Source organism: Sceloporus occidentalis, unplaced genomic scaffold (genome assembly GCF_023333645.1).
Source record: "Sceloporus occidentalis isolate IW3139 unplaced genomic scaffold, rSceOcc1.0.p SCAF_79, whole genome shotgun sequence".
NCBI classification, from domain to species: domain Eukaryota; kingdom Metazoa; phylum Chordata; class Lepidosauria; order Squamata; family Phrynosomatidae; genus Sceloporus; species Sceloporus occidentalis.
Genome location: NW_028317059.1, coordinates 3,623,909 through 3,642,548, shown reverse-complemented (window position 1 = coordinate 3,642,548; position 18,640 = coordinate 3,623,909). Strand labels below are relative to the sequence as shown.

Below are 18,640 nucleotides of genomic sequence, written 5' to 3'. Positions count from 1 at the left end.
AGTTTGCTGCTATCAGTCCTGGAACTTGAAGAATCAATGTACCAAATAGCACGTCTTCTTTTCTTATCTGCGACGGGTCGCGATTAGCACATAAGAACTTAAGAGACCAAAACACACCACTTTCAGCCAGCAATAGTCATGTGGAAGATGATAGGAGTTGTAGTCAACAGCTGGAGAGTCAAGAGGAACTTTTTTTCTGGCACGAAAATTGTAGCTTACAAGCATTTTTATCAATCTGTGTTGTAGGCGAGACAGTGCCACCTTGTGGCCACAGAGAGAATTACAAGGAGAGGGGTTAATGGGATAAGATTTTTTTTTTAAATGGGTGATTTACTTCTAATTTTAATAACTACTATTTAAGACAGCATAGTGCAGACTTAAACTTACAATTAATATATCGGTTCCTTCTTAGTATCTTGTGCTTTGACCTTGTATCTTCCTGAGATGTTATTAGGGAACACATGTCTGGAGCTAGTAAACTAAAGGAGAATCTATTGATCAATATCCATAATAATATTTCTATGTTATATATGAATATCAATATAGTTCATACCCCCCCCTTTTCAATTATGTCATTGGTTGAACAATTTTCTGAGTACAATGCATTTTGAAATCACTAACAGTGCATTAAGGGACCGCACAGACAATCGACTGAAAGGGTGGTAGATTCATGGAAAAGCCTCCCATCAGACCTAGCAGAGGATAATAAAGAGAGGGAATTAAACATGCATGGGGTAGGCATTAAGGTATCCTGAATCTAAGACAAGATCGAGGACTGATTATGGTTTGCGTCTTTAAATCAGGAAAATGGGCAGATTAGATGGGGCCAAATGGTTCTTATCTGCTGTCAGATTCAGATTTTTGATCACAATTATGTAAAACTAAGATTTGCCTATTCCAAGTCTTCTTATTTTTTTTACCAATATATATATATTAATGGTGTTTAATATTTCTACATACCCAATTAATCCCCAGATCAATATATTTATTTAAATTCTATATGACCATTTTTGTTTTCTAGAGAAACACCCAAATTAGAACATATTGATTAACTCTTCCAACACAGCATCATTGAGCTTTAAATGACATATTTTAGCCGCCCTTCTCATGCTAAACATTTATTTTCATGGCCTCTTTTCCCAAAGCTGCTGCATACAGGGGTCCCACGTACATTTTTTTCAGGGGCTTTCCCGGTGTCACTACAGGATATGTGGCCCACGGCAGCGGAAGGGTCGGAAGAAGTCAATTCCAGAAATAGGGAAGTAAAACTAAATCAAATCTTCAATATCATTAAGCATAATATAATTTGAAATGCGTCCCTTAAAAAAGAACTTTTTCAACAAATATTTAAAGGCAACTTATATCATCCGAGTTCTGATGTACCATTTTCTAAATGCCCCCCGCTGGTGTTGATAAAGATTTGACCCCCTGCATACTGAGAGCTGACTATTGGCAGGGAAGGGCTGGCACTATTCCGTCCAGCTATGGTAGAAGCCTAATGGTATCGCTTGTCAAACATTTGGCTAACAATGGCAACGGCAACAATGACCAATCTACACAATCTGGTCCTGTCCGTAACATGTTTGCCAAAATAGACTACATAAAAGCAGTGCCTTAACCCTTTGTTGTTGAATACGCCCTGGTGGCTATATGTGGAACTGCAAGTGAAGCATCCTGAAAAAGCCTCTGGCAGTGGACCAACATCTTCAAATCAGAACACCCCAGGGGGCAATTGGACCTGCTTGACAGCCATCCCCTGATCTTAGCCAATGATCTTCAAATTAGAAGTGGAAAGCGTCTTTTTTTTGAGTCTCAAAGTGGATCGACCAACTTCATACAACGTTGCATTAGTCGGCAGAGGTCACTATAGCGGTTATGTTTTGTTGTAAGAAAACACTCGGCAGTGGTCACGATTCATCAGCTGCAGGTAAATTGTTACAAAAATATCATCTCATTGTATAACTATGCATTATTACCGAGATACCAGACCACCCTTGCAGGAGAAATCAACATGGTAACACATTTTTTTTCCTATCTTCCTCCAATTCACCTACTAACCCAATTTTTAGTGAATACACTTCACTAGGTTACAACGTTGCGTTCTATGCCAACATATGTCTGAAACTTGGTGTTTTATCCTAGCAAAGATTTTACAGAGCAACATTTGCAAACGAAAAAAAAAAGGTTCACAACGTCATGCTTTCGGTGTCTTCTGAAACATCAACAAAGCAGGTAAATTAAAGACATTTTGAAGAATATGTCAAGAACCCTGGGATATTCTGAAAAACGATCGAGTCTGTCAAACTGACAGGTCCACTCCAAACTCCCCCGAGAGCTCCAGCGCATGTATTCTAGTCAATTAATCCCATAAGTGGACCTGCCATGAAGAATATATTTGGCATTAATCAATGGAGCATAAAAAAACTGCCCAAATGTATTAACATTTTTTGTAATATGCCTGTACTTAGATTTCCCGTCTCTTCTGCCTAGACCCTTTTGTGACCAACCCGTCACTTAACTTCTAAATCATAAATATGTATTCTGACTGGTAGAGCAAAAAAAGAAAAGTGGTGCAGATTAAAGCGAAGAACCAGAACGTGGAGCTTTACACAGGCTAAACTATTCTATACATTAGTTTAAATAAATATGTTATATTTTTCTCAAAAACTGTTGTATGGATAGCTAAAAATGTTAAGGCAGGATATAGGTCGTTTTTTTATGCTTTATTTATTAATGCCATATTTAGCTCTCTGCTGCTCATCGTTAAGTTGGTGACCCTTTCAATTAGCTCCATGCATGTGTCGATGCCCGTTAAAAATAAATTAAGTGGTATTTCTTGGGATTTCAACAACAAAAAATCCTTACATATACGTCAACTTCTGTGTGATCCCATAAACTTCTAGGTACAGTAAATTATATATCACCTCTATGTATCGCATATATTATATACCTTTATACCTTTATAATATATATATATATATATATATAACATTTCTTCAATTTGGGTAATTTTGCATGACATGTTGAATAAGACTTGTTCTTTAACCGGTCCACGGTGCTTTGCCTGAGTCAGGAAGTGCTTCTTGCCAAATCCTGGCATAATCACAAAATTTTCTTGCCAGAATTTTGTCCAATCGAGGTAGGCATGAGCGGACCTTTTTTTTTTAAGCTACCTCTGTACATCGAAATCACAGCCATGAGTTTAGCCAATATATCTTTGTCTATAGGAATAACATAGGACACATATGTATTAAATATGCCATAAGGTGGTTGTCTTTAGAACTGGGAGACACCTCCGAGAAGTCAGGTTATTGCACATCTCTCACTGACTGGTGAGGTCTATCGGAAACTCTGATCACCAAAATACCTCCTGAGAATTCACTTTTTACTAAAAAAAAAACTGTACCCCACTGCTATGACTTCATTATAGATCTTCTCACGTTACAAGAACCCCAACCTTCTCTAGATACATTTCTATAATTGGGTTAAACGATAATCTCTCCCTTCGCTGAACGGCTAAGAATTATATTGGTCCTTTTTTTTTTTAATTTCCTAAAAACAAAAAGAAATAAATAAAAACTTTGGACTAGTCTGGCTGACCTAGTTTTTTCACCATGACCATAGAATAATCATAGATAATCTGGAAGTGCCTATTCATTAATACGATGGAATTTGACCCTAGCCCTAAAATCTGACATCATTATTTTCGTTAATGGTTTCAGAATATTGGATTCGTTCAAGACATATGCCATAGGAAGGAGTACATTGTATAAAATATGCCTGTCCCAGAATAATAAATTGATATTTAAGGAGGGGAAGGACAGAAGGGAGTTGTATGAGACACCTGCAGCATTTTACAGCAAAAAACGTATATATATCTACATCATGTTAACCTTAAAAAACTCTATAAAACACTAGATATATAATAATAAAAAATATGCATATACGGCATGTAAACTGCTTTGGTAACATCATATTCCAGATGTCGTCAGTGCATAAGATCCTCCCTGTAGGGAGAGGAGGAAGCTCAGAAGCTGAGGGAAATCTCAGGATATTCTGTACGGAGCCGTCGTTCGTGGAGCAAAATTGGTGTCCGTTCTCCAAAAACAACTTGGACTTCTCTGGGAGACTGAGAGGCTCGAGGTCATAAACTGGAACGTGCAGTGAGGGAGATCATTAAGGTGCTGATGGCTGATAAGGTGCAGGCGTTGGACGTGGAAGCACCTGATCCCTGTGCGTACGCATCTGCGTGAACAGGACAAACACGTTAGACCAGCAAGATACCAGGGCCAACATATGTGTCTAATACTGGCCAAGTCTGTCATAGAATGCCTTAATCTACCCAACATACCCAATCCTACTAAAGGTCTCCTTGCTATACACAGCTAAATATACAACCCAAACGTGCACACCTGGATTTACCCCCAAAACAACCAAAAGTAACAGAAATGTGAGCAATGTATTGGTCCACTAGGCTATTGCCACCATTGCCACCTTGGAGGATCTTTAGCAGGACATCATAACAAAAGGAAACTTTGTCAATATTCTTTTGGCCTAATACATTTTACAATATTTATATTTCAGTGTGCGTTTTTTATTTTTTCCCCCCATTTTGTTTAGCTTCTCATCCATGTCCACAACCTCCCCCCATATAATTGTTCCATGACAACAACATTTCTACTGAAGAGAAAGCCGAAGACGACTCCCGCCATTTTAATATGGGTTATTTGGGTTATTATCCTCATTCATTAATAACTCTTCTCCCATCAGAGTTATCTCTCACCGCCCACTCACTGGATATACGAGGAATACGGATGGGTTCACTGCTGCTGCCCTCTCCTCCCTCGCTGATTGGTCGAATTTCAATGATATAGTCCTCATCGTACGGCAAGGACAGCTCGACTGACGTCTGATTGGTCTCGATCATTGAGGCTCCACCCTGTCTGTTCCACCGATAGAGAACCTGTATGAGTGAATGAGAGGAGGGGGGGTGAAGCACAGTAAGGAATGGTTGAGAAAATCCGCAATCAGAGGCTTTCAAGATCAGATAGCGAGTCTTCCATCGCTGACTTACTCTGTAACCTTTGACCTCCGACTCATCCTCTTGTGCTGTCACTTGGTCCCAATTTAGGATTATTTTGGAGTTTGATGAGTTCCAGATGATGTTTCCTGGAGGTTGACTTGGAGCTGGAGAGCACAGAACATGTGTCACTATATGCTATCAGAGATGAGTACTTCTTACTATCCTGTCCTAGAGGGCCGGGTTCTCGATGGAATCTTTATTTCCTGAAGGCGTTTAACATTTGATGGTATGAGAGAGAGCGTCACTATAACAGACAGTAGGGCACGCAGAAGGTGTCGCTCGGGGTCGCTATCAGTTAGTCTGTCTAAATGTGCCGGAGATTGAGGTGGAGGAGAGCCATTAAATGTCATGAATCATGAGGTATGGGGGGAAAGTCACACAATGTGTAGTTAGCAGGGCGCAGGGTATGGGCTATTACATGTCAGAAAGCGTTAGTGACACAGAGCGTGTCATTAACCAGAAACAGGAGTCAGGTTCCAAAAATAGCCACTAAAATGACAACAAAATGGAGTACAAGGCAGGAACCGGGTACAGTTATTAAATGTCATAGAGAGAACGGGGAAAGGAGAGTGTCATTAAACGTGACAGGTGGAGAGTCATTAAGTTTGCCAGAATATAAGTTAATGGATACAGTCATTAAATGTCACAGGGACAAGCTAATTAAATGTCACAGGCAGTCACGCAAAGACGGGGAGAGGGCCACTAAATGTCAGAGAGAGCAGATTCAGGGATACAGTCATTAAATATCCCAGCGATAGAGATCTAGTTTCTGGGAGAGTATGGATTGGGAAGAAATATCATAGCAGTGTCATTAAATGTCACAGAGATGTGGCGCTGCCAAACAGTCCATCAATGTCCTTTTCTATCGTGTGTAACGCTCTCAGGGCGTGTGGCTCTCATAACACTTGTATAGCTCTTTGGTGGCACTCACGTGGTTTTCTGGTGGTCACATCGATGGTGGAGCTGGCCGGGCCAGTGCCTGCACTGTTGTAGGCACGAACATTCAAATGATACAACGTGTGACCCTGAAGATGGCTGAGTTTGGTGGATGTTTGATTTCCCAAAGTGCGTAGCTTACGTGCGCTCTGCTCCTTCTCGTTTTGCTTCCAGTACCGGACCTGTCACACAAGCAAAGCCTGTTGGAAACCTTAAATCTGCATTATAGACAAAGTGTCAGAGAGGGAGTAAGGAATAATTATGTTCATGCTTATCAGTGGTGCTTTAGTAACCTGTGCATGTTGAGGAATAACTAATGATAGTATTATAGATTAGTGAAAAGGTCATCTCCGCTAAGATGCAGCAGCAGCAAGGCTGGAGTTATCCACTGTATTGGGTCTTTGAGGTTCCTTACCTCATATCCTTGTATTCGACCTTTGCTGAGGCTTCCAGGGACGCCAATCCACGACACTTCAATGTCCCATGCGGTCAGACTTCGAGCGTAGACTCCTGCTGGAGCGCGACTAGGCTCTGCAGTACACGGAATAGCCAGTAAGCCAACATAAAGCGGTCAAAACCTACACTTATTCACAAAGTCTGGTCCATCATAGGTCAGGATGACCCAGAAGGCAACCCATCACAATATGTAAAGGGCAACTACTGATGTTAAAGTTGCTGTTCCATCTACTGTGATAACTGTTACACTTTCATAACTAAGTGCAGCAATAAAACACTATTCCTCGTACCAATTAACAAACCATTTCTAGTAATAATAAAACAAAGTAACATTTTGCCTAATTCATGAGTTTTGATGGGGGACACCAAATCAGATGCTGATAGGTTGCTGTCCACTAAGGACTGAAGTATGGTCTATCTAGTTGGAGCAGCACTTACCTTCTTCTGCAGAGTACACCACGGTCAGAGGGCTGAAGGGTCCCTCTCCTCTGTTGTTGTAGACTCCAACCTTAACCTCATACGGAGAGAACGACGGGAGGCTTTCGTTCCTATAAATGTAACGCGAGGCATCTGCTGATGCCACGACTGTCTGCATCCAACTGATGGTGCCAAATGGACGGAAAGCAACCACATAACCAAAACCTCCGCCGTTCTGAAACTCTTCAGGTACGGGCTGTGAAGACAAGAGAGTCAAATCTAAAGTCAGACGCAAAGTTCCACTGCAAAAAAAAAATATTGTTTCACTTTCAATGATTCCTCAACTTATAAACAGAGTCTTGCAATGCATATTGTACATCAGATTTTAATTTCTAAATCTCTTATTAAGGGCTGCCGCTATGCCAGGTGATGCGGTCTTAACTTGTATAATACATAGCCAAATCAGTGCAATACACAGGCATATGAACATTATGCATGCGCATTTTCTGCCACCACTTATAGATATTCGGCACCGCACATTATGCTCACACACACTCAATGACATCGGACTGCATGCATTACTCATCATGATAAACGATCCGGCAATCGCTAGGACTCACCTCCCACGTGATGATTAGCTCGCCCTTACTGCCTCCACCTCCGCTGACATTCGCTGGGGTTACCTCCGGGACTGTCAGAGAGGGCAGCATATCACAGACCGTGTCCAGAGCGGAGAATGGGAGAGAGAAAAAGGGGAAAGACAGCAGTAAGAACCGGACAGTATGCAGAGGTAAGTAATAAAAGGAGCACAAGGGACAGTTTCTCTCTGAAAATCTTTTTGGAGAAACGTACGACCTTTCCTCCTAACATTCTCAGCCATCATCCTAATCAAGCCATCTGAACGATCAACAACCTCAAAGGTTCATCTGGACCCTATCAACTCATCTCACTCCAAGCCGTCCTCTCCTATTGGCTCACTTCCCTATAACCCCACACTAGATTGTAAGCTCACAAGAGAAGAATCCTCTTCTCCTTTTGTACCTGTTTGTTATTGTGTTATAGTAACGGCGCTACGGAATCTGCTGGCGCTATGTAATTGTAATGCAATATAATGACACTTAATAGTGGGAACAGCTTTGAGAGGAGGCTAAAAGAGGGGGTTGCTCTTGGTGGCCCACTGCCCCTCTTCTGCATGAGTACATGTAAGTCTGTGGCAGGCATATTATATTATATATATTATATATATATATATATATATATATATGGAAACCTTCAGATAAAATAACTAGTTTCAGGAGGACATGTAATGTTCGTGGCTTTTAACATTATTTAATTGAAATGGCCTCTTGTTTTGATGCTAATTGGATTTTTTTCTGTGCTGGCAGCCAGTAGCGTACCAAGCGGGGGGCGGGCGGTCCGCACCGGGTGCTGCTCATCAGGGGGGTGCCAACTTGCCAGCACCCGGCACCCCTCCAGAGACGGACAGTAATGTCCGTCGCCAGGGGCGTAACTAAACGCCTCAGGGCCCGGGTGCGAGAATCTGTTAAGGGCCCCCCCACCCCCTCACCCCCCCCAAAAAACATGATTTTTACCCAACAATTTTTTTTCAACTAATTCAACAAATTCAATTTACATATTGAATCATATCTGTAAAAAAAATCAAAGAAAAAGGGGCGCATGTACAAAGGGCATAATCCAGGGGTGTCCAAGTTATTTCTGCAGTGGGCCACTTCATCAGAATTGTATGCGTGCGAGGGCCGCACTCATTTTTCACTGTGACAAAAAATATGGCCTTTAATAAAATATGCAGATTAAAATAAAGTAAATAACACAAAACCTTTACTCTTCCTCTCACTGATTTCTGGGCCTTGAAAGTTTTGCGACTACAAATTCAGGATTCCCTAGATTTATTCTAGGGATGAACTAAAATGAAAATTCTGGACCAAAACATTCAGGGTTCACTTAGCCAAAACCGAAAATGACCCCCACCTTTAAAAATAATAATAAAAACTCACATGTTTAATAAAAGTAGGTAACACACAATTGGACAAAATTAGCAATATGACTTGGCATGATAGGAGTGTGATTGCTGTTAGCCTAGGCAATCAGTAAATGCTGGTACCTAGGCATGATGGGACTGTGCTCGCTGTGATTGCTGTTAGCAATCACACTCCTATCATGCCAAGTCAGCCAGTACATGCTGGTACAGGGTGGCTGTAAGTGATGTGCAGACCCCATACTGCTGGCAGCATCACTACACAAGGGGGGCAGCTAGCTAGGTTTCAGCATGTACTGGCTGACTTGGCATGATAGGAGTGTGATTGCTAACAGTAGTCACAGTCCCATCATGCCTAGGTTCCAGCACTTACACATCCATCCAGTAAATGCTGGAACCTAGGCATGATGGGACTCTGATTGCTGTTAGCAATCACACTCCTATCATGCCAAGTCAGCCAATACACGCTGGTACAGGATGGCTGTAAGTGATGTGCAGACCCCATACTGCTGGCAGCATCAATACACAAGGGGGGCAGCTAGCCAGGTTTCAGCATGTACTGGCTGACTTGGCATGATAGGAGTGTGATTGCTAATAGCAATCACAGTCCCATCATGCCTAGGTTCCAGCACTTACACATCCATCCAGTAAATGCTGGAACCTAGGCATGATGGGACTCTGATTGCTGTTAGCAATCACACTCCTATCATGCCAAGTCAGCCAATACACGCTGGTACAGGATGGCTGTAAGTGATGTGCAGACCCCATACTGCTGGCAGCATCAATACACAAGGGGGGCAGCTAGCCAGGTTTCAGCATGTACTGGCTGACTTGGCATGATAGGAGTGTGATTGCTAATAGCAATCACAGTCCCATCATGCCTAGGTTCCAGCACTTACACATCCATCCAGTAAATGCTGGAACCTAGGCATGATGGGACTCTGATTGCTGTTAGCAATCACACTCCTATCATGCCAAGTCAGCCAATACACGCTGGTACAGGATGGCTGTAAGTGATGTGCAGACCCCATACTGCTGGCAGCATCAATACACAAGGGGGGCAGCTAGCCAGGTTTCAGCATGTACTGGCTGACTTGGCATGATAGGAGTGTGATTGCTAATAGCAATCACAGTCCCATCATGCCTAGGTTCCAGCACTTACACATCCATCCAGTAAATGCTGGAACCTAGGCATTATGGGACTGTGATTGCTGTTAGCAATCACACTCCTATCATGCCAAGTCAGCCAGTACATGCTGGTACAGGGTGGCTGTAAGTGCAGACCCCATACTGCTGGCATTATCACTACACAAGGGGGGCAGCTGGCCAGGTTTCAGCATGTACTGGCTGACTTGGCATGATAGGAGTGTGATTGCTAACAGCAATCACAGTCCCATCATGCCTAGGTTCCAGCACTTACACATCCATGCTATCACACACACACACACACACACACACACACACACACACACACTCATTTATTCATATAATCATTAATTCACAGATTCATTCCCTCAATCACACACTCATTCAAACACCCTCCCCACCCCCTTACCTGTACTGCAGCTCCCTCGATGCCGCTCACAGACTTCAGCAGGGGGCGCGGCCTCCCTCTGCCTTCTCTGCTAAAGCACAGAGGAAGTAGGAAGTCACGTGAACTCCGCTTCCTCCGTGCTGTCAAGAAGACCCTCCCACAAGTAAGTAGCAGGGCTTGAGGTGCGGCTCGTGTAAGATCGGTTGCTCTGGCTGCCGATCTTACGCGGGCCGCACCTCGAGGTCTCGCGGGCCGCATTTGGCCCGCGGGCCGCATGTTGGACGCCCCTGCCTCATTTAAAAAAAAAAAAAAAAAACGTAAAAAAAAAAGATTTCGGGCGGCCCCTTGGCTTGGGCCCCCTTGCCGCCGGGGCCCGGTCGCAGTCGCGACCCCTGCGACCCCGGTAGATCCGCCACTGTCCGTCGCTGGAGGAGCAGGCTTGCAAGGATCTCCCTTGAACCCGGCTTAAAATCACTCAAGGGAGCCGGAGGTCTGTTAAAGACCTCCGATACTCCTCCCTTGCGATCCGCGCGGCAACAGCTGCTATGCGCCGGGGTTTGTTGTCAGATCCCGGCGCACAACACTGAAGCCGCGCCCACCGCTGTCCGTGACCTCTGAACCGGAAGAAGACAGAAGAACTGAAGAAGAGGAGCGAAAAGGAGGAAAAGGAGCTGTAAGGAGAAAAGAGGAAAGGTAGGAAAGCATTCAGTGAGAGTGACAGTGAGAGTGGATTGTTATATGTGTGGATTGGTATGTGTGGATTAGCATATGTGTGGATTAGCGTATGTGTGGATTAGTGTATGTGTGGATTAGCGTATGTGTGGAGTGGTATGTGTGGATTAGCGTATGTGTGGATTAGCGTATGTGTGGATTAGTGTATGTGTGGATTAGCGTATGTGTGGAGTGGTATGTGTGGATTGGTAAGTGTATGAGAGTGATGGGTGTTATGCTGTACCATTTCCTATGTATTTTTCATTATATAATTATGCTCTAAAGTACATCATAACTCCCATCATTCTATACTGTTTCATACAGTGGCAGAGCTGGGAGACAGAGGCCTTGCACCCCCACCGCAGGGCTCCTGAAAGGTAAGTGAACTTCAAAGAGGGAGAGGGTAGATAGTTAGTAGGGGGTAGATAGGGAGAAGGGAGTGAGACGGGGCATAGGGGGTAGATAGGGAGAAGGGAGTGAGAAGGGGTAGATAGGGCAGAAGGGAGTGAGAAGGGGTAGATAGGGCAATCATACTCCTATCATGCCAAGTCTGCGAGTACATCCTGGAATCTGGGTATGCCTGGGCATGATAGGAATGTGATTGCCGTTAACAATCATATATATATATGTTATTTAATTGTTTTGTCCTATTTTGGTGTGTTACTTACTTTAAATAAAATGTAATTTTTTTTTTATGGTGTGGGGGGGTCATATTCGGTTTCAGCCAGGTAAATGCTGCATTTTCGGTTTCAATACAGAATTCGTTTCGGTGCATCCCTACTACTAATGAAGTGGTAGGCCTACACCACATCAATGTTTGGTTTAGTATATAGTGATAGGAGTTATGCTGCACTATTGTCAATGTCTGGCTCAATGTATAGTGATAGGGATTACGCTGTACCACCGTCAATGTGTGCCTCAGTATATAGTGATAGGTGTTATGCTGTACCACCGTCATTGTCTGCCTCAGTATATAGTGGTAGGTGTTATGCTGTACCACCTTCAGTGTCTGCGCCGGTATATAATGCCACATACAGGATCCGCCCCAGGTGCCAAATACTCTAGGTACGCCCCTGCTGGCAGCTACCAAAGGCTAATTTAATTATAGAGGACAGATAACATTATGGGGAGGAATAATTGAGGAGATCCTGGGCACATGACAGCTCTAAATGTATACTCATAACATACATTTTTAATACATATAAATATTTATTCTACTATGTCCTGTTACTTTGCATGATTTTAACACACATTGCTTCCATGTCCTAAAATTTTTATAACATTAAGGTTTTACTGTATGTGTACTTTCTATTAGGACCACTAGGTGGTAGCATAACCTTTGTTTTCTTCCCACACCCAAAATATTGAAACAATTTTAAGACAGGTTAGACAAAAAAATAAATACTGTACATTTAAGAAAAATCTTTACAAACATGAAACAGTTGGATTATTTAAGCAAAGAAATGCTAGAAAAAGTATGTTGGGTAATGCGAGGGTGTTAATAGGCACAGTGGATTCTTTCTAACTATGTAGTTATCATAGGCTTGTGCCCGCAAAAGTGCAAATTTGGGGCATTTATTAGCATTTTTGGTGCTAAATCCGCATAAAAATGCTATCAGCATTTGACATGCCCTTTGACACAGTAGGATTATGGCGGTGCAATGAATGGAAGGCTCTGCTACTCACGTGCCTCCTCGGTCCTCCTCTTATCTGAAGGTGGGCTGGGTTCCCCAATCCCAATCTGGTTAACAGCGATGACACGAAACTCGTATTCTACCCATGGGCTGAGACCAACAACCGTGGCTGTGAACGATCGTCCATCCACCACCTCGGGCACTATACCAGGGCAGATACGTTTGCAAAGGTTTAGTATAAGGACAACAGAGTTAGCTCTATACATTGTAATTCATTGTCCTTCCCCCACGTATCCCTTATCTTCTAATGAGGATGTAAAATACGGCCTTCATGAATGTATCAATACATGCTTTTATTATTTTGGTGCGATTCTGACTACCGTATTTTTCGCTCCATAAGACGCAGTTTTTTTCCTCCCAAAGTAGGATGAAAAATCAGCCGCGTCTTATGGAGCGAAGATGCATGCAGGCAGGCAGGCAGGCAGGCAGGCAGGGAGGGGGGGCAACGATATACCGTATTTATCGGCGTATAACACGCACTTTTTTAACTAAAATCCGGAGCTTAAACCCTACCTGCGTGTTATACGCCGATAAATCCGGGGTCGCAACTGAGGCAGGCGGCGGCGGCCGCCAGCAGAGGAGTCCTGGATTTCTGCCAGTCAGGGGGGCCCAAGGGGTGCCGAGCGGTTGCTGAAGACAACCGCTCGGCAACTCTCGGGCCCCTCTGCCTGACAGATATACAGGAATCCTTTGCTGGCGGCAGCCGCCGCCACCGCCACCGCCGCCTGCCTCAGCGCTTCAACTCCTGTGTTGGAAGCGTTTGTCTCGGGTGCCGGCGCTTTACGCTGGGCGCCGGCATATGACGTCAGACGCCGGCGCTCAGCAGTGAAGCGCCGGCACCCGAGACAAACGCCTCACGCTTCCAACACAGGAGTTTAAGGTAAGTGACCGGGGCGGGGGGGGGGAGATCCTGAGAAGGGGGGGTTAGGGAGTTAGAGGGGAGATACTGAGAAGGGGGGTTAGGGAGGGAGGTCTTACTGTGTGTGTCTTACTGTGTTTGTGTGTGTCTTACTGTGTGTGTGTGTGTCTTACTGTGTGTGTGTGTCTTACTGTGTGTGTGTGTGTCTCACTGTGTCTGTGTGTGTCTTACTGTGTCTGTGTGTGTCTTACTGTGTGTGTCTTACTGTGTTCATAGCTTATTCAGTTATTGTAATGAATATTTTAGCCCATTTTTTAGCTCAAAATATTTTTTCCTTTTTTTTCTCCTCTAAAATCTAGGTGCGTCTTATCAGCAGGTGCGTCTTATAGAGCGAAAAATACGGTAATTAACCTAATAAAGTGCAAAAGATAGGATCTTAACTTTGTATTTGACCCTCTTATGGCTATTTTTTTAATGAGAAGTATGAGAATTGTTTACGGCAATCTCCGTTCATCTGCCCATATCTCTAATCTGCTAGACAGGTTTTAATATCGTATTTTTATCCCTCATCCTAATGTTCTGCCAAGACAACAACACTTACTAAATTGCAGACTATGGATTCATAAATAATGTAATAAGGAGAAATGGTGTATTTTATCATTAGCGTAACAATGTGTGTAGTTGTACAGTTTCAGCACCATGGACAGTGACTGGAGCTGGGTAAGAGCAATTTAATGCAAAACTCACCCTGAGAAACATGCTCGGGTACCATCCATGGTGAGGGTTTTCTGTTTCACCTTTATAACGGAAGTTAACGCACCTGTACCGACTGCCTGCCAGCCAACCGAGAAGGGTGTCCTCGCCTGCACTGTGTATAACGTGATCGGGCTGTGGTTATCCACCCCTGGCATCCAGGAAAGCTGAGCAGTGGTGTCTGTGATCTCCTCAACAGTCAGAGCATCTGGTGGTCCAGGAGGACCTAAAGGAAGAACACCGTCTTGAGTTGAATGCCTTTTTACAAGAAGGTAACGGAAAACATATTGCATTCCACCAACTAAATGCTGTATTATTTAGGCTACTCAATGACATTACCCTATCTTCCAGGATAATAAAATGGCAATAAAACACACTTCATTCAGAAAGGACACTTCATAACTGCCATGATCTGTAGAGGACAGTGTACCGGTATGACCATGTCTAGGTATATCTCAGTATTAGCGTGTAGCGGCACATTAAGCAGATGTCCTTTTTCCTGCAGAATGACAAAGTGATGCAGAACCTTCCCTGCTACAAGCTATGATGATAACACAACAGTCTTCTTCTCTGTCATCTGCACACAAAGTGATACGGTAACACGATGATGCCCTCCTACGGGGGCGCAAACATTCTATATACGGTGAACCATTCCTCATTATTGCAGATACAGTCATTCGGTTGTGTACGCTCACAAGGTGATCATCTGAACGGCTCACAATTACAACCAGCGGTGCAATCTTTGTTCCTCTACAAGTATCTATTTGCCTAGTCTCTATTTATAATACCCCAGACCTCATGTGGCATTTTTAAACCCTAAACCCGGAATTTTAGGCTACAGACCACCCCAGCAGTACCTCGCACGATGAGATCCGCTCCTGCAGAGAGCTTGTCAACACTTGTATGGACCAGGCAGATGTATTTTCCAGCATGTCTTAGCTGGATACTTCTGATCATTAAGTCGCCCGCCGAGTCCTGCTAATAAGCAGAGATAGGAACATATAAGTGAAGTGACAGACCGTCTTTACACGCGCACAGTAGTAGTGCTAAGCTCCTATTGTGAACACTTTATCAATATCACAAAGTCAATCCCATCTCATGCACACAACGCAGGCATCCAAACACTGAATCTTCTTTAACCCAGGGGACTTGCACTGCTAAGTTTAGAGCTCCGTTTGCTTTATTTAAGTTGGTAAGTCACGTTTTTCTTGTAGGATATTAGTCTAATTGTGTAAACAGACAGCGTGAGGGACGGATCTGGCAACAACCTGTCGCTACTGCTAAAGGCTTGTGTTTCTACGTACTGCCGATCACCAAACTGGTGTCTTAACATATTTTATTTGTTATCTTCTCACTTGCCACAGCTGATAGTCTGAGTTAGTGGTGGGAAACGGAAGGCATGCCCTTGAAACATTGAATACCTTTCACAGATGGGATTCCATTTAAAAGATACTTGAACAAGATTAAAAAAGGGATAAGCCAAGGTACGCCACATATTTTCAGGGAACCTGTGAAGTCCAAACTTGTACAGTTTTTCCCCATACAATCAATATTACATCATGCTTGTCGATCATAGAATTTAATCTTAATGTTTTTCTGCCTCTGTTGATTGGTATACAGACAATCTATGACAGTGGACAATAAGCCATGGGGTACAACACCCTCGTAGCGCAACCAAATGTTAGAATATATTATATTATTTTTGTACATTTTGTCAATAAAAATATATTTATATTTGGTCTTTCTTTTGTAACGTTTCTAGAGCATTTCGCAATGTATAGTATGGATGCTACAGCATTCCAGAGACCATCTTGGACTTTCTAGGTCTTAACAATAGTGAATAACATTTCACTGAAGAAATCATGTTTACTGACAGCGGAGCAATTTGTTCTCTGCAACAGATCTAGTACAATACTAAAGGTCAAATCCGGCTAGTTCAAATGCTGGTGGACGTAGCTGGAAGATAAGATTAATCCAGGTTAAAAAAAAAATAAAATCCAATTTAGTTCTAGGTTAGCCAATGACCTGGATAGAAATCATAATTAAAAAATGCTAATCCCCTATTGAACGTCTTCTGAGATTATAATTGTTCAAATAAGGTCAATCCTCCTAAGGGCAGAGCGATTGCAGAAAATCCTTGTTGAGTTGCTCGTGGCTCGCGTAGAAAAGCACGCGGTTATTAACTGGTGTATATCGCCTAGTGGTCCCCATGCATTGTAGGCTTTCAATCCAGCTCTTTTGAGTCAAATGGAATGCAGCAACCTGGCTCCATAAATATCCGTTTGAGAGGTTGTCCCGAGTACTCTTGAAATTGTGAGTTGTTTAAATGTACTTGAGACCACAGGTGGAGACTCATAAATAGGGCATAATGGTGAGTGATGCAAACGTTGACACAAATTGTGGTTGAAGTTGGTGGTTTCTTGCTGCACTCCTCCTTCTGAGCTGAAATATCCATCTCTCATGGTCAAGAAATTTTGTTGATCGGCACTACATTTGATATAGCCATTATGTCCGCTTTTGTATACACCACGGAGGGTCCAGATCAGTTACTTCAGGTTATGGCAAAGATTCTAATGGTAAAAGAATAAAACCATAGCCATCCCTCCAAAAGTTTTCCAGCAACCGTTCTTAGGTTGCACACACTCCTCTACAGGAGTCTCATTAATGGTGTCCAAAGAAGGCCTTCAAACTGCTTGAGAGTCTCTTTTGAGTTTAAATGCAAAGCAGTCCCACTGATTCAGCTCCTTAGTAAGCATCAAGGCCATGAAAAATGATATAGGACTCGCCAAACTTGGGGTACCTTAAAGTAGTGGCAGGCTAAGCAATATATGGCCATATAGTGTGACTGAACCCCCAATATCTTTGCCTTTGATGGTGTTTTTTTGAATTCACTTTGTTTTCTGACCAAGCTGTATATATATATATATATATATATCTATATATATATATATATTTGATTCCGGTCCTCTTTAGATGCCCATTCCTGCTAATGCCCCTACATATTGTGAAAAAAGATGAATTCCATTTTCTCTCCTGTTTTAAGGTCCTGAGTAAAATTTTTAGATTTTTAGATTAGAAGAATACACCAAGAAAAGTCCGAGCCACATTTTCTGAAAATATTTATAATAACTACATTTATCACGTTTTAGATAAGGTAGTTATTTGGAAAGCGCTAGTCCAAGGAGGCTGCTTTCTGTGACATATAAATAAGGTCGACTAAACACACTATTATTAATATAAAGGCAAAAAAAATGATGGAACTAAAGGGGACAGTTTTCTAATATTTGCTGGATAGACAAAACTCTCACCTTTTCTAGACAGACAAATGGCCGATGGATTTTAAGGTTGTCTCCGTACTGTACAGGTTTTTGGAAGATAATTTGTATGGTGTTCATGGCCTGACAGCAGTTTTATGAAACGGAATTGAGGGGGTGGAACGCCCAGTCATTTTAACATCGGTTTTACTAGTGAAACAGCGTCTAAGATCACACAACGAGTGGGGTATACAGTACGAAGTCTACGGTATTTAATGAAAGGACAAGGTTGTGCTGTTAATCTACAAGGATTTAGGTTCAAGGAAAACTTAGCACAGGAGAAAATTATACTTGGGTATACGAGGGATACGGTTTTAAATTTAAGAAATCTACAGTATATGCTTAAAATGCCACTGTTAGTGTACTAGCCAAATCACTTAATTTTAAGTTGCTCAGTGGATGGCTGCTCTCATACTCCTTGGTTGGTCGCATTCACACTAGTTGGATGGCAGCTCTTATACTCCTTGCTGGTTCCTCTCACACTAGTTGGATGGCTGCTCTCGTACTCCTTGGTTGGTCCCACTCACACTAGTTGGATGGCTGCTCTCATACTCCTTGCTGGTTACTCTCACACTAGTTGGATGGCTGCTCCCATACTGCTTGCTGGTTACTCTCACACTAGTTGGATGGCTGCTCTCATACTCCTTGGTTGGTCCCACTCACTCTAGTTGGATGGCTGCTCCCATACTGCTTGCTGGTTACTCTCACTCTAGTTGGATGGCTGCTCTCATACTCCTTGGTTGGTCCCACTCACTCTAGTTGGATGGCTGCTCCCATACTGCTTGCTGGTTACTCTCACTCTAGTTGGATGGCTGCTCTCATACTCCTTGCTGGTTCCTCTCACACTAGTTGGATGGCAGCACGCACACTCAGTGGCTGGCTGCTGC

General features: G+C 43.0%; 1 protein-coding gene across 1 annotated transcript in view; it reads right to left on the bottom strand.

The window, feature by feature from the left end:
- Positions 1-4,144: 4,144 nt before the first annotated feature.
- Positions 4,145-18,640, bottom strand: part of LOC149285453 (contactin-4-like) — a 53,618-nt gene continuing 39,122 nt past the window's right edge. Inside the window, exons 15-24 of the mRNA XM_089495377.1 lie at positions 15,297-15,417; positions 14,507-14,665; positions 12,820-12,969; positions 7,513-7,583; positions 6,914-7,148; positions 6,435-6,550; positions 6,015-6,201; positions 5,075-5,187; positions 4,795-4,963; positions 4,145-4,245 (exon numbers count right to left, since the gene is read on the bottom strand). Coding sequence (XP_089351503.1) covers positions 4,145-4,245; positions 4,795-4,963; positions 5,075-5,187; positions 6,015-6,201; positions 6,435-6,550; positions 6,914-7,148; positions 7,513-7,583; positions 12,820-12,969; positions 14,507-14,665; positions 15,297-15,417 — 1,422 coding nt within the window. The remainder of the gene's footprint in view (positions 4,246-4,794; positions 4,964-5,074; positions 5,188-6,014; positions 6,202-6,434; positions 6,551-6,913; positions 7,149-7,512; positions 7,584-12,819; positions 12,970-14,506; positions 14,666-15,296; positions 15,418-18,640) is intronic.